At 36.0% G+C, this 16,220-nt stretch overlaps 1 protein-coding gene across 9 annotated transcripts in view; it reads right to left on the bottom strand.

Moving 5' to 3' along the window:
• The window catches only part of LCOR (ligand dependent nuclear receptor corepressor), a 137,297-nt gene that overhangs the window by 19,657 nt on the left and 101,420 nt on the right, over positions 1–16,220 (bottom strand). The window contains exon 6 of one of the 9 annotated variants that reach the window (XM_027062740.2): positions 6,004–15,534. The exons of the other annotated variants lie outside the window; for them this stretch is intronic. Coding sequence (XP_026918541.2) covers positions 14,565–15,534 — 970 coding nt within the window. The 3' untranslated portion in view covers positions 6,004–14,564. Of the gene's footprint in view, positions 1–6,003; positions 15,535–16,220 lie in introns of those variants that run through there. 9 annotated transcript variants of the gene reach the window in all.

Below are 16,220 nucleotides of genomic sequence, written 5' to 3'. Positions count from 1 at the left end.
TTTTTAGAGCTACCATTCTGGAGTGCTCTTGGAATTCACTCCTTCATCATTCTCGAACACTTCACCTCTCTGGAAACTCGAGTATACTGATGGAGATGTGCTGGAGTGGGATGAACTAAGCAGAATCATCTGTATATTCAAGGTTTCACTCAGGAATATTGAAGACAAAATGTAACTAACTGTACACACACACACCTCACTCCTTACCCTCAGGTCACGTCATTTCTCTTGCTTCCAATACACTACCCAGTTCAACTACCCTGACTCATCTTTCCTTGAAGAACAGTATAATTCTATGCTCCCTGCCACTAGTTTCTCATTTTAGTTTGCTTCCCATTATCCAGAACTGCCATCTTCTTAAAGTCCAAATCCAACCTGATTTTTTTTTTTTTTTTTTTTTTTTACATAAAATTCTGTCAACTTCCCACTGCTCCTATTCCATGCTTCCTGACACTTTCTCCTGGGGGCCATGTTAGGCATTTCTTACTCTGCTCTCACGGTTTTTATTTTTTTTATTAAATAGCACTTATGTCGCACGGTAACATAATGGTTGACATGGCTGTCTCCTCCACTGGTTTGTGAACATTCTCTGGAGGCAGGACCTAGGTCCTTTTAATTCAGTAGATTCTCTGCCTAAAACACGGAACTCAGATGATTTCAGGCATAAGTAAGCAATGAATAACGAAATAAATTCCTATGTAATAAAAATAATTTTCCCAAGACATTTTTCAAGGGAACTGAAATCAGCATAGCAAAAAAGAAGAAAATGAGCTCAAATCAACAAGGCAGGGAAAGGAAGAAGGGAATTTTGAAGGTCAGACAGTAAAAGGTGTCGGCTCCTAACTGTAAGCCTCCTAACACAGGAGGTTGCTAGTATGCTCTCCAAGGTACCAGAATAACCAGGATGAAAGGGTATGGTTTACATAATGGCCTTCAAAGCCACTGGAGTTTTGACTGCAAACCAGAAACAGATATACTTTACAAAATGACACAGTCTACTTATCCCAGTTTTCATATGTATGGCATACATTTCAATGAAACAGTATTTACCCTTTAGTATATGCTATGCGCTCTCCTTTTCTTTGTATTTCTTTTTTAAATGTTGGTTAGGACCCACTAAACTGATCTTAAAACCGACTAACAATCACAATCTGTTGATTCAGTTTGAAAAACTGGTCTACACAGACTCACCAATTCCCAGCACCTCACAAGAATCTGCTATCCTGGTTATTTTCTTAATCCATCTTTACCTAGTTAGAGCTACATTGCCAAGTTTTCCTGGCAAAAATGTTTCTAGTCGATTTAATGTTTGCTGGAATGAACATGTCTAAACTGTACTAGCTATGATCTGATTTATATGTTTGAAATGCTCAGAACTCCAGTTTGAGAAGAGTGTAACTAAAAATCACTAAATCTTTGACAGAAGATTCCCCAAATTCTTTCACTGGAAAGCGAAAAGTTTGATGATTAAACACATACGTACACACCCATCCTCACACTCCCACACTTAGCTCTTTACATTTTGTTATTCGAAGCATGTAAAATTTCAAGCTTGACTCTACAAAAAACTCAGTGATGGAAATGCAGATATATTCTACACAGCTTTGTAATTTTTAATCTTAAGCATCTACTTTCTAACAACTTTTATTCTAGTCTTTGAAAAGAAACAAAGAATGACTAATAGTTTGACAATATTCCCCTGGAACAGCACCAAGAAATGCAGAAAATCAGCATTCCAGGTTTTAATCATAGTTCCAAGATTTTATGTATTTGACTAGAGCTAAAATAAGACTGGCTGCCCAGTGTCCCTGTCTACTACAGACTTATCTGCCTCTTTCAAAGTTCTAATCAACACAAATGGCTTCCTCTACAAATTTCAATAGGACTTTCTCACTTTCCTTGCCCCTCACTATCTGCAAAGAGCCCGGCAAAGTACCAAGTATTTAACATACAGAATCTCATGTGAGTCTCACAGCAAATCTCTGAGGCAGGTGGGTAGTACAAGCTTCCTTTTACAGATAAGAAAACTGAAGCTCAGAAAGTCTCAGTAACTTATTCAAGATCACATCTGAAAAATGAGAAGTGATGGCACTTTAAACTAGGCCCATCAAATTCTGTCTCTTGGGAGATTCTCTCCTGTCCTCTTTAGGCCTTACCTACTCTTCAAGATTCACCTCCTCTGGCACCAAATCAACAATGCTTCTATTTAACAATGAATTTATAAGTTTCTAATGTAATCTCTTAACTGGTAATTTCATAATATAGATTTAGTTCTCTTTCTAAAAAAGTAATGTGAGTCTCAAGAGTGAAACTGAATTAATACTTGAGATTTAATTAAAAGTGAATCTAAAAGAAAAAGATCAGCAGATAAAAGCTCTCGTTCACATTCTGAGGTTGAGTAAAGAGTGCCAAAGTGGCACACACATCAGTGTAATGGTTTGGAGTCATGAGTTATTAGAGGCAACTCATTATGTGAGGAGGACAGATCCCTTGAACTCCCCACATTCCATGTTTTTCATTAAAAGAAAAAATGAAAGACTAGAATGGGATGAATCATAGTATTTAATCCGTGGGTCAATCAAAACTTCATATGGTCACAACAGTAGGAATATACTTAACACTAAACTGTATACTTAAAATGCTTAAGATGGCAAATTTTGTTATGTGTCTCTGCCATGGTTAGAAAAAGATCTACTGAATAAATAAAATTTAAAAATACAAAAAGAAGGGTGCCTGGGTGGCTCAGTCGATTGGGTGTCCGATCTTGGCTCAGGTCATGATCTCACAGTTTGTGAGTTTGAGCCCTGCATCAGGCTCTGCACTGACAGTGCTGAGCCTGCTTGGGATTCTCTCTCTCCTTCCCCCCAACTTGCTCTCGTACTCTCTCTCTAACAAGTAAATAAACTTTAAATAAAAAAATAAAATTAAAATAAAATAAAATAAAATAAAATAAAATAAAATAAAATAAAATAAAATAAAATAAAATAAAATAAAATAAAATAGATAAAAATACAAAAAGAAAAAACCCAAACCAAAAACCTTCACTAACACTTTGAAAATACAGAACATGTTCAGGCCTCGCTCTTACAAACAGATTCAGTGAATCTGGTGTAGAACCCAGGCATCTGCATTCTTAAAAGACAGATTCTAATTGAGACTGATTATATCCAATGAACCCCAAGACTCTTTGTGCTCCAATATTCAAGACAGAACTAGACTGTACACAACAGAAGTAGATTATAATTATAAATACCATAAAATTAACATACCTTATAGTATTTACAAAAGTATCACCACACTCATACAGTTCATAATAAAAACTTGAAAAAACAGACTTGTCTTAAATAAAAAGCATCTAAAATGAGATCCAGATCTATTTGCTTTTCCTTTGGAAAATGCTACAATGCAAAGGGGAGACCTAAGGTTTTTACCTTAGTCTTCAATAAGGGTTGCTATTGTATTTCCCAATGTTAGAACAGATATAATCAGTGTATTTATCTCACATTTAAAAGAAGATTGCATTTTTAATAGACTTAAGAGTTGAAATGAGGCCAAAACAGCATTCAGGCTACCACTCAGACTCTACGCATGAAAACATGAGTGATCCTTCTAGAATACCAAGTTAACAGGAATTTAACGTACCAAATAATCCCTGATCATTTCATACTGCTGACCAAATAAGGTTGGCAAGAGCACAATTAACATCTCACAACTACTAGTCAACAAACCATAGTAAAGTATTTTCACACGCCTACAAAAAGCTCCAGACTCAAAATTTAATACTTATGAATTTTTATATATTTTCACTTATTCCCCAGGTTCTTACTTTCTAAATTGAGCTCTAACCAAATCATGGCTTAAACTATTAACTACAAACACTGATCAACCTTTCAAAACAATGTTTTCTTTTGAGAACATTTCTTTTCCACCAAACTCTGAAATAAAGTCTTTTTACTCCAGTTGTAAATGCAGTTTGATACATTACCATTTCCTCCCCAAACAGCAAAAGTCCAATCACTTTTAAGTTGAATAGGAATAAAATTCTGTGCTAAATACTTGCCACTAGAAACAAATAATGATAAAGGGTACACTCAGAATACAAGAAGTTATCTATCATGTTACTTAATAAATGTTTTCTATTAAAAAAAAAAAGATTTTTCAGTCATTTCAGCGACGAAGTCTAGCACCATATGACTTAGTTACATGTTTTTACATTTCACTACAAATCTCTGGTGACAGAAAAGGACAGTTCTAATGGAAAAAATAACACCTACACAAGTCAGGAAATGGCAGAAAGCTGTACCATTTTCCATTTTTTCCACTTCATTTCCCTTATGCAATCTCCCAGATTCCTACACCTTGAAATTAATTCAGTGACTCTGTGTCTTAACAAAGTATCAACAGAACCAGAAAAGAAATTTCTGGGTTAGAAGTAATAAGTCCTTTCTAAAAATATAATTGGAGAGCCAAATATCAATTTGAAGACAGAATCACTAAAATAAATTTACTTATGAGATGCTAGATTATAATCCTAACTATATTGATCTGGCCACCCGTTTGGAATGGATAATGCCAAGAAACAAGTAGTTGTAACTTTAAAATTTACAGAGAAGTGATAATTAGGTTTCCAGAAAAATGTTCTATAAACATGTGTCATAACTGAGTAAGGAGAACAAATGAACCCAATCAGTAAGCCTACAGAACCAACAAAATTGCCAAATTTATAAACATCGGACCAAAAGGCAGAATTAGCCAAAGAAAGAAGACAGAAATACTATACTAAGGGGCGCTTGGGTGGCTCAGTAGGTTTATCGCCTGACTCTTGATTTTGGTTCAGGTCATGATCTCATGGTTTGTGGGATGGAGCCCCAAGTCAGACTCTGTGCTGACAGCATGAAGCCTGCTTCAGATTCTCTCTCCTTTTCTCTCTGCCCCTCCCCTTAACGTGTGCTTTCCTTCTCAAAATAAATAAACATTAAGGGATGCCTGGGTGGCTCCTTCGGTTGAGTGTCTGACTTCAGCTCAGGTCATGCATGATCTCATGGTTTGTGAGTTTGAGGCCCGCCTCGGGCTTTCTGCTGTCAGCACAGCCCACTTCAAATCCTTTGGTCTCCCTCTCTCTCTACCCCTCCCCCAATCGCACTCACACACGTGCACTTTCTCATAAATAATACTTTAATAACCATTTCTTTTAAATACTAAAAGATAATCTAAAGCAACTACCAACAATAGCATCATTTTCAATATAAAATGCCATTAGAAATTATCAGAAATCAATTCAACCTACATGCTGAATTACACATGGATCAATCACAAGCTTGAAAAAGCTTTCTCAACCATTTCTAATCTTTATCACTGTAATTCAGTTGTTCCCCTCACCACTTCACAACAGGAATCACTTTATAATACAGAACTGCTTTATACACCTAGTTTCTAAAAACCACAATATAAACGTTGAGCAACATATATGCTATTCTTTATTGGCTCTGATAAAAAGAAATACCAGCATCCTCCCAAAAATCAGAACGTAATAACCTCAACTGATTGATGATGTTACTTTCACACTTGTGCCTCAAGAAAAGAGCAAACAGAACCTAGTAAATCATTATTTTTAGCAAGCAATTCCGGCATAAAGTTTTACTGTAAGAAAATTATGAAAAACCAAGTCCAGCAAGCAGGTCTCATGAAAACATCAAGATAAACAGTATCTTGTTTTGTTGAAAAAACTTTTTAAAGTGAATAATCCAAATGAAGAAAACTGAGGTAGGGGAGTATCAAATTAGTAAAGACACAGAGTTAAAGGCAGTGCAGCACCCAACTACTGAAGCATAGTTTTGAAGCAGCAACTTCTAGCTATCTAAGAGATAATCTAGGAAGAATTTACCATAAAAAATTACCAACTTCAATTACCATATACATTTACAGTACACACCGAAATCTTACCCCTTTTGTGGACTTTTTTTTTTTTTAAAGCAATAAACTCTTAAGAAGTAGAAACCAAGCTTTTAAAACAGCTTTTCACAACAAAATTTATTAGAAGAATAGTGGTTCTGAAAAGTCTAGCATCCAGTGAGAACTACCATACACAACATTACAGCTGGGAATGTTTCTCCAAAATGTCATGGTCAAATAATACAATGGAACCATTAAATCTTACACATGCACGAAAGAACTAGCGCTTTTGACATACAATGCAAAAAAAAGGGGACCACATGGATTAAAGTTTTAAGTACTCATCACATACATTAAGACACAGCTTATTTTAGTCCAGTCAAAAATCAGAACTGCATTAAAAAATTTAATGTAGTGCAATCAAACCAAAAAACTTAATTTGTGATCATAAGTGCTCTACTACATAAACATTGATCATAGCAAGGAACAAAAAGTTCAAATCACACAGTACAAAAAAAAAAATCTGTAAATAAATATAAACTACAGTACAAGAGAAATATTAAATTATACAATTCCGTCAAACTGTAAACAGTATATTGAAATGAGGTCCATAAGAGTAAAGGGGGTTCCTGTTTTGTTGCATGACACTTGAACTTCTAGAAATCTGAAAGATGCCATTTTCTGTATCTTCAAAGGCTATGGGTTTTATATATGGAGAGTTCCTTTTAGATGTAAGATATCAAATATTAAAGCAGAGGAATAATCTATTTTGTTAACCACAGACAGTACTGTAGAAAACAAAAGGAGTCTTAAAGAATAAAGACCTCTAGTAGACAAGTCTTAACATTAAAGATGCAAAGGGCTAAAACACTGGAATTAGAACTTCACATCATTAGAAACTTGTCACTGAGGACTTCAAGGCTACAAAATATACTGACAAAATTGTCTGCAGATATGCAGACCTAGACCTCTGCTAATTTTTTGACATTACATACTCATGTTACCACACCAACTTTGGCAGAATCACTACTAATAAACTCAGAGCACTCCTGGCCCAACGGTTCCATCACAGTGGCCAGTGCACAGAATTCTCTAAAGACATTGCATAAACTAGAATGTAGAGGTCAGACACCCAAGGACCAGTGCTTGAATTTAGTAGTAGTGTGGTGAAGAAGCAAGAGCCACATCGAGGAGGAACTGCGTCTGTTATAGTTTACAGAAGCAGCAAGGAATGTCATTTAATTGTGCTGGCTTCTAGTGGCATTTAAAAATATACAGTTTAACTGTGTTTATGTGTGTGTGTGTGTGTGCACGTGCGTGCGTGAGACATGTGCTGGTTATACATTTATGCACATTGTTTTAAATACACTGTTAACAGGAACCCCCATATTATCTGCTCAGTAGTAATAACTGAATATATAGAATGCCACTATAAGAGTGTGAGGCACCGTGTGCTGGAGAGTTATATGCAGCTTTAAAATCTGTTTGGCTGAGTTATACCTGGATACCTGAACTGAGTTTTTTAAGTTGACATTCATCAAGGATGTGCTACCAGCACGTCGAAATAAAAGCAAAACAGAAAAATACAAGTCACTGTTAGGTTTAAGAATAGCATCAAAGTACCTGAATTGAGTGAGAATAGTGTGTAAACTGTCCCTGAGGGTTTTTAAACAGTGTGTACAAGTTGGATTCCTAAGAACATTAGTTTTATTTAACAGTGTGGACTGATAAAATACCAATGTCTGACAGTTTAAAGTGGAGGTTATAAAGAATTATATGCAAACACTCCAAATGTATAGTTTATACATTTCTTCTCAAAGCAGCAATAAGCTGCTGTAAAGTATACATCCCATCAGAACAAGCAACATGTGGGAGTCAGATAAAGGTTTCTATCTTAGTCTGGTTTTCTGACAGCACAGCATATCAATATCCAATGACTATTATCTTTCCTAGATCAGAATGTAACTAATTTCGACTAGCAATATAGGATTAGACTTTTAATCAAACACTTTGCTATTACATACTAAAATTCCTTAAACTTACTAATGCTGGTATACTAACCTAGTTAATTATCCCCCCCTCATTTTAGAAATATACCCTTCCACAACTTAAAAACATTAAGATCCATTTTCAGTCCTCTGATGTAAAAAGCATGTCAGTGAATTAATATTAAAAATTTACACAGTAAAAAGGCTTGAATTTCAGCCAAAGATTCTAAATACTGCTCATTCCCTGAAGACTTAAAGGGAGAGAGAATCCCTACCCATTTTCCTAGTGATTTTTCTAAAATGGTCTGACACAATTTTTCATGTTGGGGAATTTTCCCCTCATCTCCTCTCAAATTCCAAATTCTTAAGCCTGAAATGCTTAATGAAATGGGAAAAGTGAGGCAATCATTTGGAATTGCTTGTAAAGGTACAGAATGTCGTCTTTTTTTTTTTAATAAGACAAGAATTATTTATATAAATGTGATCTGACCCCGTATTATGTAGTTATGCTTTATATTTTTAAATAATCACGCTAATAAAAACTTACAGTACCTAAGACTCTGAAGATAAATTAAGACTTTAGTGTTGTAACAGAAAAAGTGCTGAATTATCCCTTTTCTAGTACTTTAAAACATTTCGGACAAGTGCTTTCCTAGTGACAGTAAAGTTTACTATATACCCTTCCACCAAGCAGGAAAAAAAAAGTTACCTGGATGAAAGAAAAGACTTTTAGGAGTGTAGCACTGGGTATTTACCAAATAATAGATGTTGTTTCACTTATTCTGAGGGGGTAAAAATATTCTAGATTGAAATTCTATTTGGCTGTTGAATGTTAAAAATCCCTGCTCTACTGTGTCAGTGTCCTGTGTCCAACCCCCCACCCCCCTCCCCCAGTCCCCTTACACACTATCCACTGAGAATCTAATCTCTAAAGAGATTATTTTAAAATTTATGTTTTCAGGACATACCTGAGAAAGGGTGCAATTATGCAGAACAAGGAACCCAAGACTGCACTAATACTGGTTATAGGTTCATAAATTCTTTCCCAAGACAAATCTAAAAAGTCTAAGAGGTATGGATCTTCAAATACGTCTTACTGCTTTAGATTTTTTTGGTATGTGTGTAGGGTCATTTCCAGTGTTGAAAAGATCACCTCGAGTCTGTTCAAAGACAGTTCAAGATGGGGTAAAGAGTTCATTTCCATATTCAAACTATAAAGATTAAATATTATGATTATAATATTTGCTACATCCAATAAATCGAAGATTAACTAAAAGTGCTTGTTTTTCAGCATTTACCAATACAGCTCTAAATGAACTGGAAACCTTAAAATTACCCCCCAAATAGTTACAGAATTAACTCATGTTTTATTGTCAAATCAACATTAATTAGCCTTGATTCTCATTTTCAAACGATCTAAAAGATTTTTCTGACTATCAAATGAAGGTGGCCCAACTTCACCACGTTATCTATCCTGTGACTCATTGTTAGTATCTTAGTACAGAATCTTTAGCCTCTTCACAAGTCTATATACTTTCCCATTCTACTTCTCACCCCCTCCCCTGATCTCCTTCACAACACTTAGGGCACACAGCTACAGGGCTAATGTCTGCTTCTTCAAAAGGCAACTGTGAGTTTATCTGGGAACAACAGACAGAGGAAATGCAAGGAATTTCCTCTATTTTCCCCTCAGTCACCATGTTCACAAATCCTACAAGTCTCAAGGATAGAATGAATCCAAAATGCGAAGAAGACTCTGGAGGTCTGCATTCCTTGTACCAGAATTATACCTCTTCCTTTTCAGTAGAGTTTGAAAGCAATCGACTTTTTAAAAAATCTCCTATATGCCTTAATAGTATCCTAAATGGGCGGTCTGGCTAAAGCCATTAGCATTTTTAGTAACACTGGCCTGACTGTAGTATGAATGAAGACCTAATTACAATGGAAAGGTAACAAGGAAAACAATTTTTGATACCCTCACGAAGGTCAAAATTTAACCTATAACTTTCAGTGTCTTCTATAAAAGATTAAGTGGAGCAATTCAGTCTATTGCCATATTCTATCACCAATGACAGCAACCTGAATATTCAGAAAAGGGTGGCTCGCAGAGAAACAACTTCTAGCATTTAAAGAAAGAGTAATTACAAAAGCAAAAATATGTGGTTTCAAAATTAAATCTACAGGTACAATAGCTGTTAAAGAAAACGGCACCAAACTCTCAAAACTGCTGTAACTACTCAAAATAATTTCAGGTTCTGACATTGGGCTGACTCAATATGTTTTATAAAAATAACTAACTGAATACAAGCTTCACTATTATGGGTCAATGAAATGTTAAGAGAATCACAAAGGCTTAGAACCAGGCCTTGCACCATGTGCTTACTTGGGCAGGGGGAGAACACATAACTCACTAGCAGCTCAAAGGTTGCTAAGTACTGCCTAACGACAGAAGGTAGTTATGATATGGGCCTTTACAGGTAGTCATTTTTAGTCTAATTTAGAGTTCTCTCCAGAAATTCGGGAACTGAACTTCTCATTGTGCCTTACTGTTTCACTATCTGATCCCATATAGCTCATATTATAGCTCAGGTAAAATGTTGGGGAATGAAAATGCCAATTGGTTGAGGTAATGGTTTTTATAAGATAACCAGAGTTCTAAAAGCACTTCAATATTGTAAAGTAAAAGTGTACCAAATAAAGCTAATACACACTTCACACTTGTTGAGCTTGCTCACCAGAACTGAACAGTAATTAACTTCACATAAGGACCCTATTATCACACAAAGCCTTACTCATATTTGTGATCTGCTGCAGCAAAGGTTTCTCAAGCAACACCTAAACTTCAGAGTAACAACAAACTTAATATTAAAAAGTATTATACACAAATATAAATTATGTTTCTTGAAAGAGAGACCTTGTCCTTCATGGTATTTGGGGAACAGAAAAAAGTGTATAGCTCATCACAAACAGAGTTCAGAGTCACTGGAAAGCCTACTGAACAAAGTAATATAGTACACTACATTATTGTCAAGCTTCATGACTCTACTGTCTGAGAAATGAGAAAGCTAATGGTAAAAATACTAACTAGATATCCTTCCACAGGATTATTTAGTATTTTTGATTTTATAGTGCCATTGCTTATCCATTCAATGATATCAATGTTCTCTCATAAAAACGCAAGAACTGATTTTCAATACATTATCTCCTAACATTAATTTGAGTAATATATAGTTGGAGTAATGCCATCATCTGCCTACTGGAAAATGAGAGGAGAAAAGGCTTTTGTGACAAAGACAGCTGTGAACTATACCTTCCCATACCATAAAAATGGTCAACTGTTGTTTGGGCCATGCAAAACTCTGATTAGCAGAAATTAAGCATGCGAATAGACCAATCTCTATTACACACTTACGAGGACGTCCCCAAACTAGAATATCTACACTGAAAGTGCCAATACAGAACAGTGGCAAATTAAGAGAGAAATCAAATATTAAAAGATCGCTGCGGCACCAAGACTGACAGCCAGCCATGTGATGAGCCACCTCCGAGAAATACATGGTATAATGGAACTCTGAACACAAAATTTAACATTAAAAGTGCACCTGAATATTACAAACTAACTTTACAAAACCTACAATAAGGTAAAATATATATCTTTTGAAATATTCAGCAGCTTTCTGTATTTTTTTTTAAAGATTTTTTTTTTCTGAGAGGCTCATGAAATTTAAAAGGGACCACTATCTAATTTCAACCATGCTTCACAAAACAATAATGGCTATTTTATATTGCAGTTACCAATGTAATGCAATTAGTGCTTTAAAATAATCTACACTCAAAAAAAAAAAAAAAAGAGAGAGAGAGAGAGACCGACCGACCTTTGGAGGAAATATGCTTATTCAAAAGCTTCTTGGAAAAGAAAATTTACCTGAATATCAAGTCATGACTGATCTCAAGTGTAATGTTTAAAAGCTTCACAGACATGAATATTACAATCTTCAGGTCTCAGGACTTTTAATCTGAGAAAGTTTAGAGTTTGGTTTGTTTTTAAATTCACTTTCTAACCAAAACAAATAATAGAAGTACTCAAATTTTCACTATTTACAACTCTCAGCCTACAATCTGAAATGACACAATACAAGTTCTCTTATTTAAACTGCAGCATTAAAGGGTAGGCACACCATTCTTCTGCTGCTCGATTGTCATCCACTGAAACACACATAGAAAATATTTATGTTAGTAAAATGATCACTCCATGTACACTACAATGACAAAATTTACATAACTCAACTCATACATCACTGTATAGACTACCACACAGGATTAAACCTCTCTGAACAGTAAAACTACAAAAGTTGAACTTTTAGGGCCAGATTTTTAAATGGGCCTTTAATGATGCCTTTCTGAGAGGGGATAAAAGCAAGCACAAATTAATTGCTCAAAGGACTTTTTTGCAGCAATTTGGGCTACCGAATACCCCAAACATCATGCAAAAAGGTACCATGGCTGCAATTAATTGTGTGTGACAAATTACTGAGTGTGGAACAAAGGAGGCATTCCTTCACAAGCTTAGCCCTTTGCTTTCAGCAAACTTTCTACAACTTCCTTCAACTGCAGATGAAAACCAAATATTTCAAAATATTTTTATTGCAACTTCTAGCTAGGCTAGAAAATATTGCAGAGTCATATACTGCTCTGAACCCCAGCTGCTTTTTCTGTTGAGAAGACTAGAAAGCTAAGAGGAAACAGGCTCAGTCATCCACGGATTAAACTGCTACACAAAATAATCAAACCGAAAGGAGAACCAAGCCCAGGCTACTGTCAAGAATGAGCAGTGCATGTATTTTAATAACAGCAATGGTGTGCCTAACCTTTGAACACAGACGTTGCTGAGGGAAAACTATCCTTAACCTAATTAACTGCTCCAAAGTTGCCAGGCAAGAATTTATGCCTTGGGAATGTCTGGACCTACTTCTCTTCAAACTGTTAGCATCCATCTGAAATCATCAGCCTCAATTTAATGCTCCAAGTTTGATTTTACACAAAAACTCCAATGCCTTTTTGTTTTTGGTTAAGCATTTAGAAGGGCCTGACCACTTTTCTCAGCAAATTAGATTAGATTAGGTGTATGTGGTATGGGTTTTGTTTTGCACAAACAGTAATTTTAATTTGGTTACAATGCAAAATTAAATTTCATGGGCTTTGTCAGTTATTCTTGCAAAAATTTTTAGAAAATAAATATTCCAAATTTAGTTACTGTAATTTGAAAAGCCCATCTCAAAAAACGCTTAGATGTTAAGGAGTGCTTATCTGAAAAGTCCTGAACTGTGTGCTAAACAACCACAAAAATCAGCTAGGTATCAGAAAAGGTTAAGAAAGGGATATTACGCAGGATGCCAAAATAAAGAAAAAAGAAAGAAAGAAAGAAATCAAAAGCAACGAATTAAATAAAAACTAAAAAACAACCCCCCTTGTACTAGTATCTGGGTTGGTTAAAAAAGAAATTCTACTGAGCTTGATTTCTGATTGAATTATCATTAGATGTAAAATGCAACCTAAATCATATTAGGTTACCTCGGGGTTGTGTTTTTTTCTCACCACAAACATGGATCCTTCATTCATGTGGGTATTTGGGCAGACTACTGAGGCTGTAAAATCTAGATACCACTTTTTCAATATTATAATTACTTAAACACACTTCTTTCCTGACTTCTCCCAATAAACAGATCTTGAATACTTTAAACTAGTTGCTGCAACGACATCCGGTCGTTAGTTAGCACATGATCAAATCTGTAAAAGGTTTTAAGAATACAAAGAAAGTCTGTTAAAATGAGGCATCCTCTACTGTTTTATGTAATGTACCCTGACTGCTCCTGAGTAAGAACGGAGCTTGTCCTCCATGAGATAAGGCTATATCCTCACTTGTTGGTGAGACCAAATTCTACCCTTAGAAAATCCCAAATAAAATTACAGCAAAGGTAGTGTTACAAAGTAATTAACCAAAGCATTTCTGAAGGTAGTGTGTGCACATTTTCCACCTCCTTTCCCTCCGGGTGAGCACTAAATAGACTGCTGATTTGTTAAGTAAATTTAATAGTGAGAAGAAAATCACAAAACGTAAATTGACCTAAATAATTATGTGTCATTGAATAACCAAATTTCTTAAATTCCAAGGTTCATTGTTCTTAGAATTTTTTCTTTAGTTTAATCCTTCAATTAGTTGAATTGTAGAAGAGAAACATGAATGATTTTATAAGATGGCTTTCCAATTTGTAATGATAAAGCTCCCAGTATGACAGAGGTGGTTTCTAAAAGGGGGCTTTTTTTTCTTTTTTTTTTTTTTTAAATAAAGGCAAATGTAACTTAAGAAAAAAAAAAAAAAGAAAAGCATGCAGGCTCTACAGGCAAGGAGTCCACTTCCATGTATCTGTTCTCTGTGAGGTAACTCAATTCTCTTTTGTAGAGAAACATGCAAAAGGCCAAACAATATCCCGAGCCATACTGCACATGAAAATTTTAAAATATGCAACATTCAGAATGCACCTTTCACCTCTGTACACACAAGTCAATGCAAAATCTGCAAAGAAACAAGTGTCACAGTAAATGAAGCCAGGTGCAAGCAATGACAGCTGAACAATGCAGTAGTGCTCACCCAGTTTGTACAGTAATTGGCACTCTACAGTATTTCTACTCATTTTTTGATTCATTTGCACTTTGTGCTGCCTCTCCCTGGGGATCTAATTCAATCTTTACAGAAACATCTGGCCCCTCCGACCTCATTAATTTCATCTTTTTCTTTGGAGGGTTTTTCAAAGTGCCCAGCCTCTCCTTTACTTTGTACTCCAGTGTACTGTGGGGAATCCCATAAATACTCTGAGCTTTGGAAACACTCATTTTTCCACTCATAACCACTGAGATTGCTTCCTCCAGTATCTCACTGTTGTACTGTCTGTAACGCCCTCTTTTCTTCCGAGGCTGCTTGGAGCCAGGGTCTCCTTCTTGATCCGATGTGGGATATGGCTGTCCAGAGGTAGACTGCTCAGCATCTGAGCCCCAAGAATCGGGTCCAGCATCTAGCATGCTTTTTCTATTTTGTTTTGGAAGAATAGCCCTTAACTTTTTACTAAGCGCGCTCTCCGTTTGTGAACCCATTACCAAAGAGCTATAGCTGTACTGATCACCAGTGCGAGACTCCCAAGAAAGATCCATTCCTCGAACTTGTGGTATCTTTAAATCTACAGGAGATGCATGGCTCGCATCCTTTTTTCCATCTTGTTTTGCTTGAAGTGCCATTTTTGGAAAGGCAGAGTTTTCTGCAAGAAAAGGAAGGTCACTGATGTTGCTGAGTGCACCATTTCCCCTGAACTTCATACGGCTGAGGTTGAACTCATAATGTGGTTTTGCCCAAGAGGCTTCCCTGGATAATATTAAGTGTTGTCCATGATTCTGTAATCCAGATGGCCCAAGGCTGGCAGCTGTTGACAATTGGTTTCTGCTCAGTAGCTCTTCACTAATCTGCAGGGATCGAGCCAATGGAACTTTGAGTGATGTGGAGTGTCCAAAACCTTCCCTGGTTCCATCCTGTAAGCTTCTTGGAGGTACCCCATCACCACTCCGAAGTCCGTCTGGGCGGTACTGGCTGGGTCTCCCAGGTCGCCTAATTGGATGGAAGGAAACTGATGTGAGCAGGACTTGCACAGGTAGGGAGGGATGGGTGAGGGGACCACTCCTTTATTAGAAGGCCTTGCTTGGGTAACATCACTTTGTGTTATTTATTTATTTTTCTCTAAAATTAAAAAAAAAATGGTCTCAGCAGTTAGTTTTAAAACTTGTTCACAAAAAAAGAAAAAGGAAAAAAGAAAAAAAAAAACCAGGAGCTTTTTGGGCAAAGAAAAATTAAACCTGTCAGCTGGTCTCTGGTTGGGTTCACAAATTTTCGGAGAAAAAGTTTCGCGCAACTGTCTGAAAATAGCACCTTAATTATTAATTACAAAGTAATCATCGAGTCTCCATAGATCTACACAGAATTGTGTTACCAATGTGACGTTACCACTAAACAAGTACAGTAATAAAAGAGTAAGCCAAATTATTTATTTTAATGCAACATATTCAACATTCATGACAACCAGCTATAAAACTGGAACCATTTACATTGGTGGAACCCATAGATAATTGCTCATTTATCCCACAAACAAGCTGATATTCATTATCAAAAACCAAACAAGTTCAAATAACATTTCTTATTTTGCTTGGGAAAAAAATATGGCTACCAGCCCCAAGGGGTGGGGGGGTGGGGGGGACCCAAACCAAAATACCCATCGCATTTTAACTTACCACATCTTC

Source organism: Acinonyx jubatus, chromosome D2 (assembly GCF_027475565.1).
Source record: "Acinonyx jubatus isolate Ajub_Pintada_27869175 chromosome D2, VMU_Ajub_asm_v1.0, whole genome shotgun sequence".
Classification (NCBI taxonomy): Eukaryota; Metazoa; Chordata; class Mammalia; order Carnivora; family Felidae; genus Acinonyx; species Acinonyx jubatus.
The sequence above is the reverse complement of the archived record's forward strand: the minus strand, read 5'-3'. Positions and strand labels throughout refer to the sequence as shown.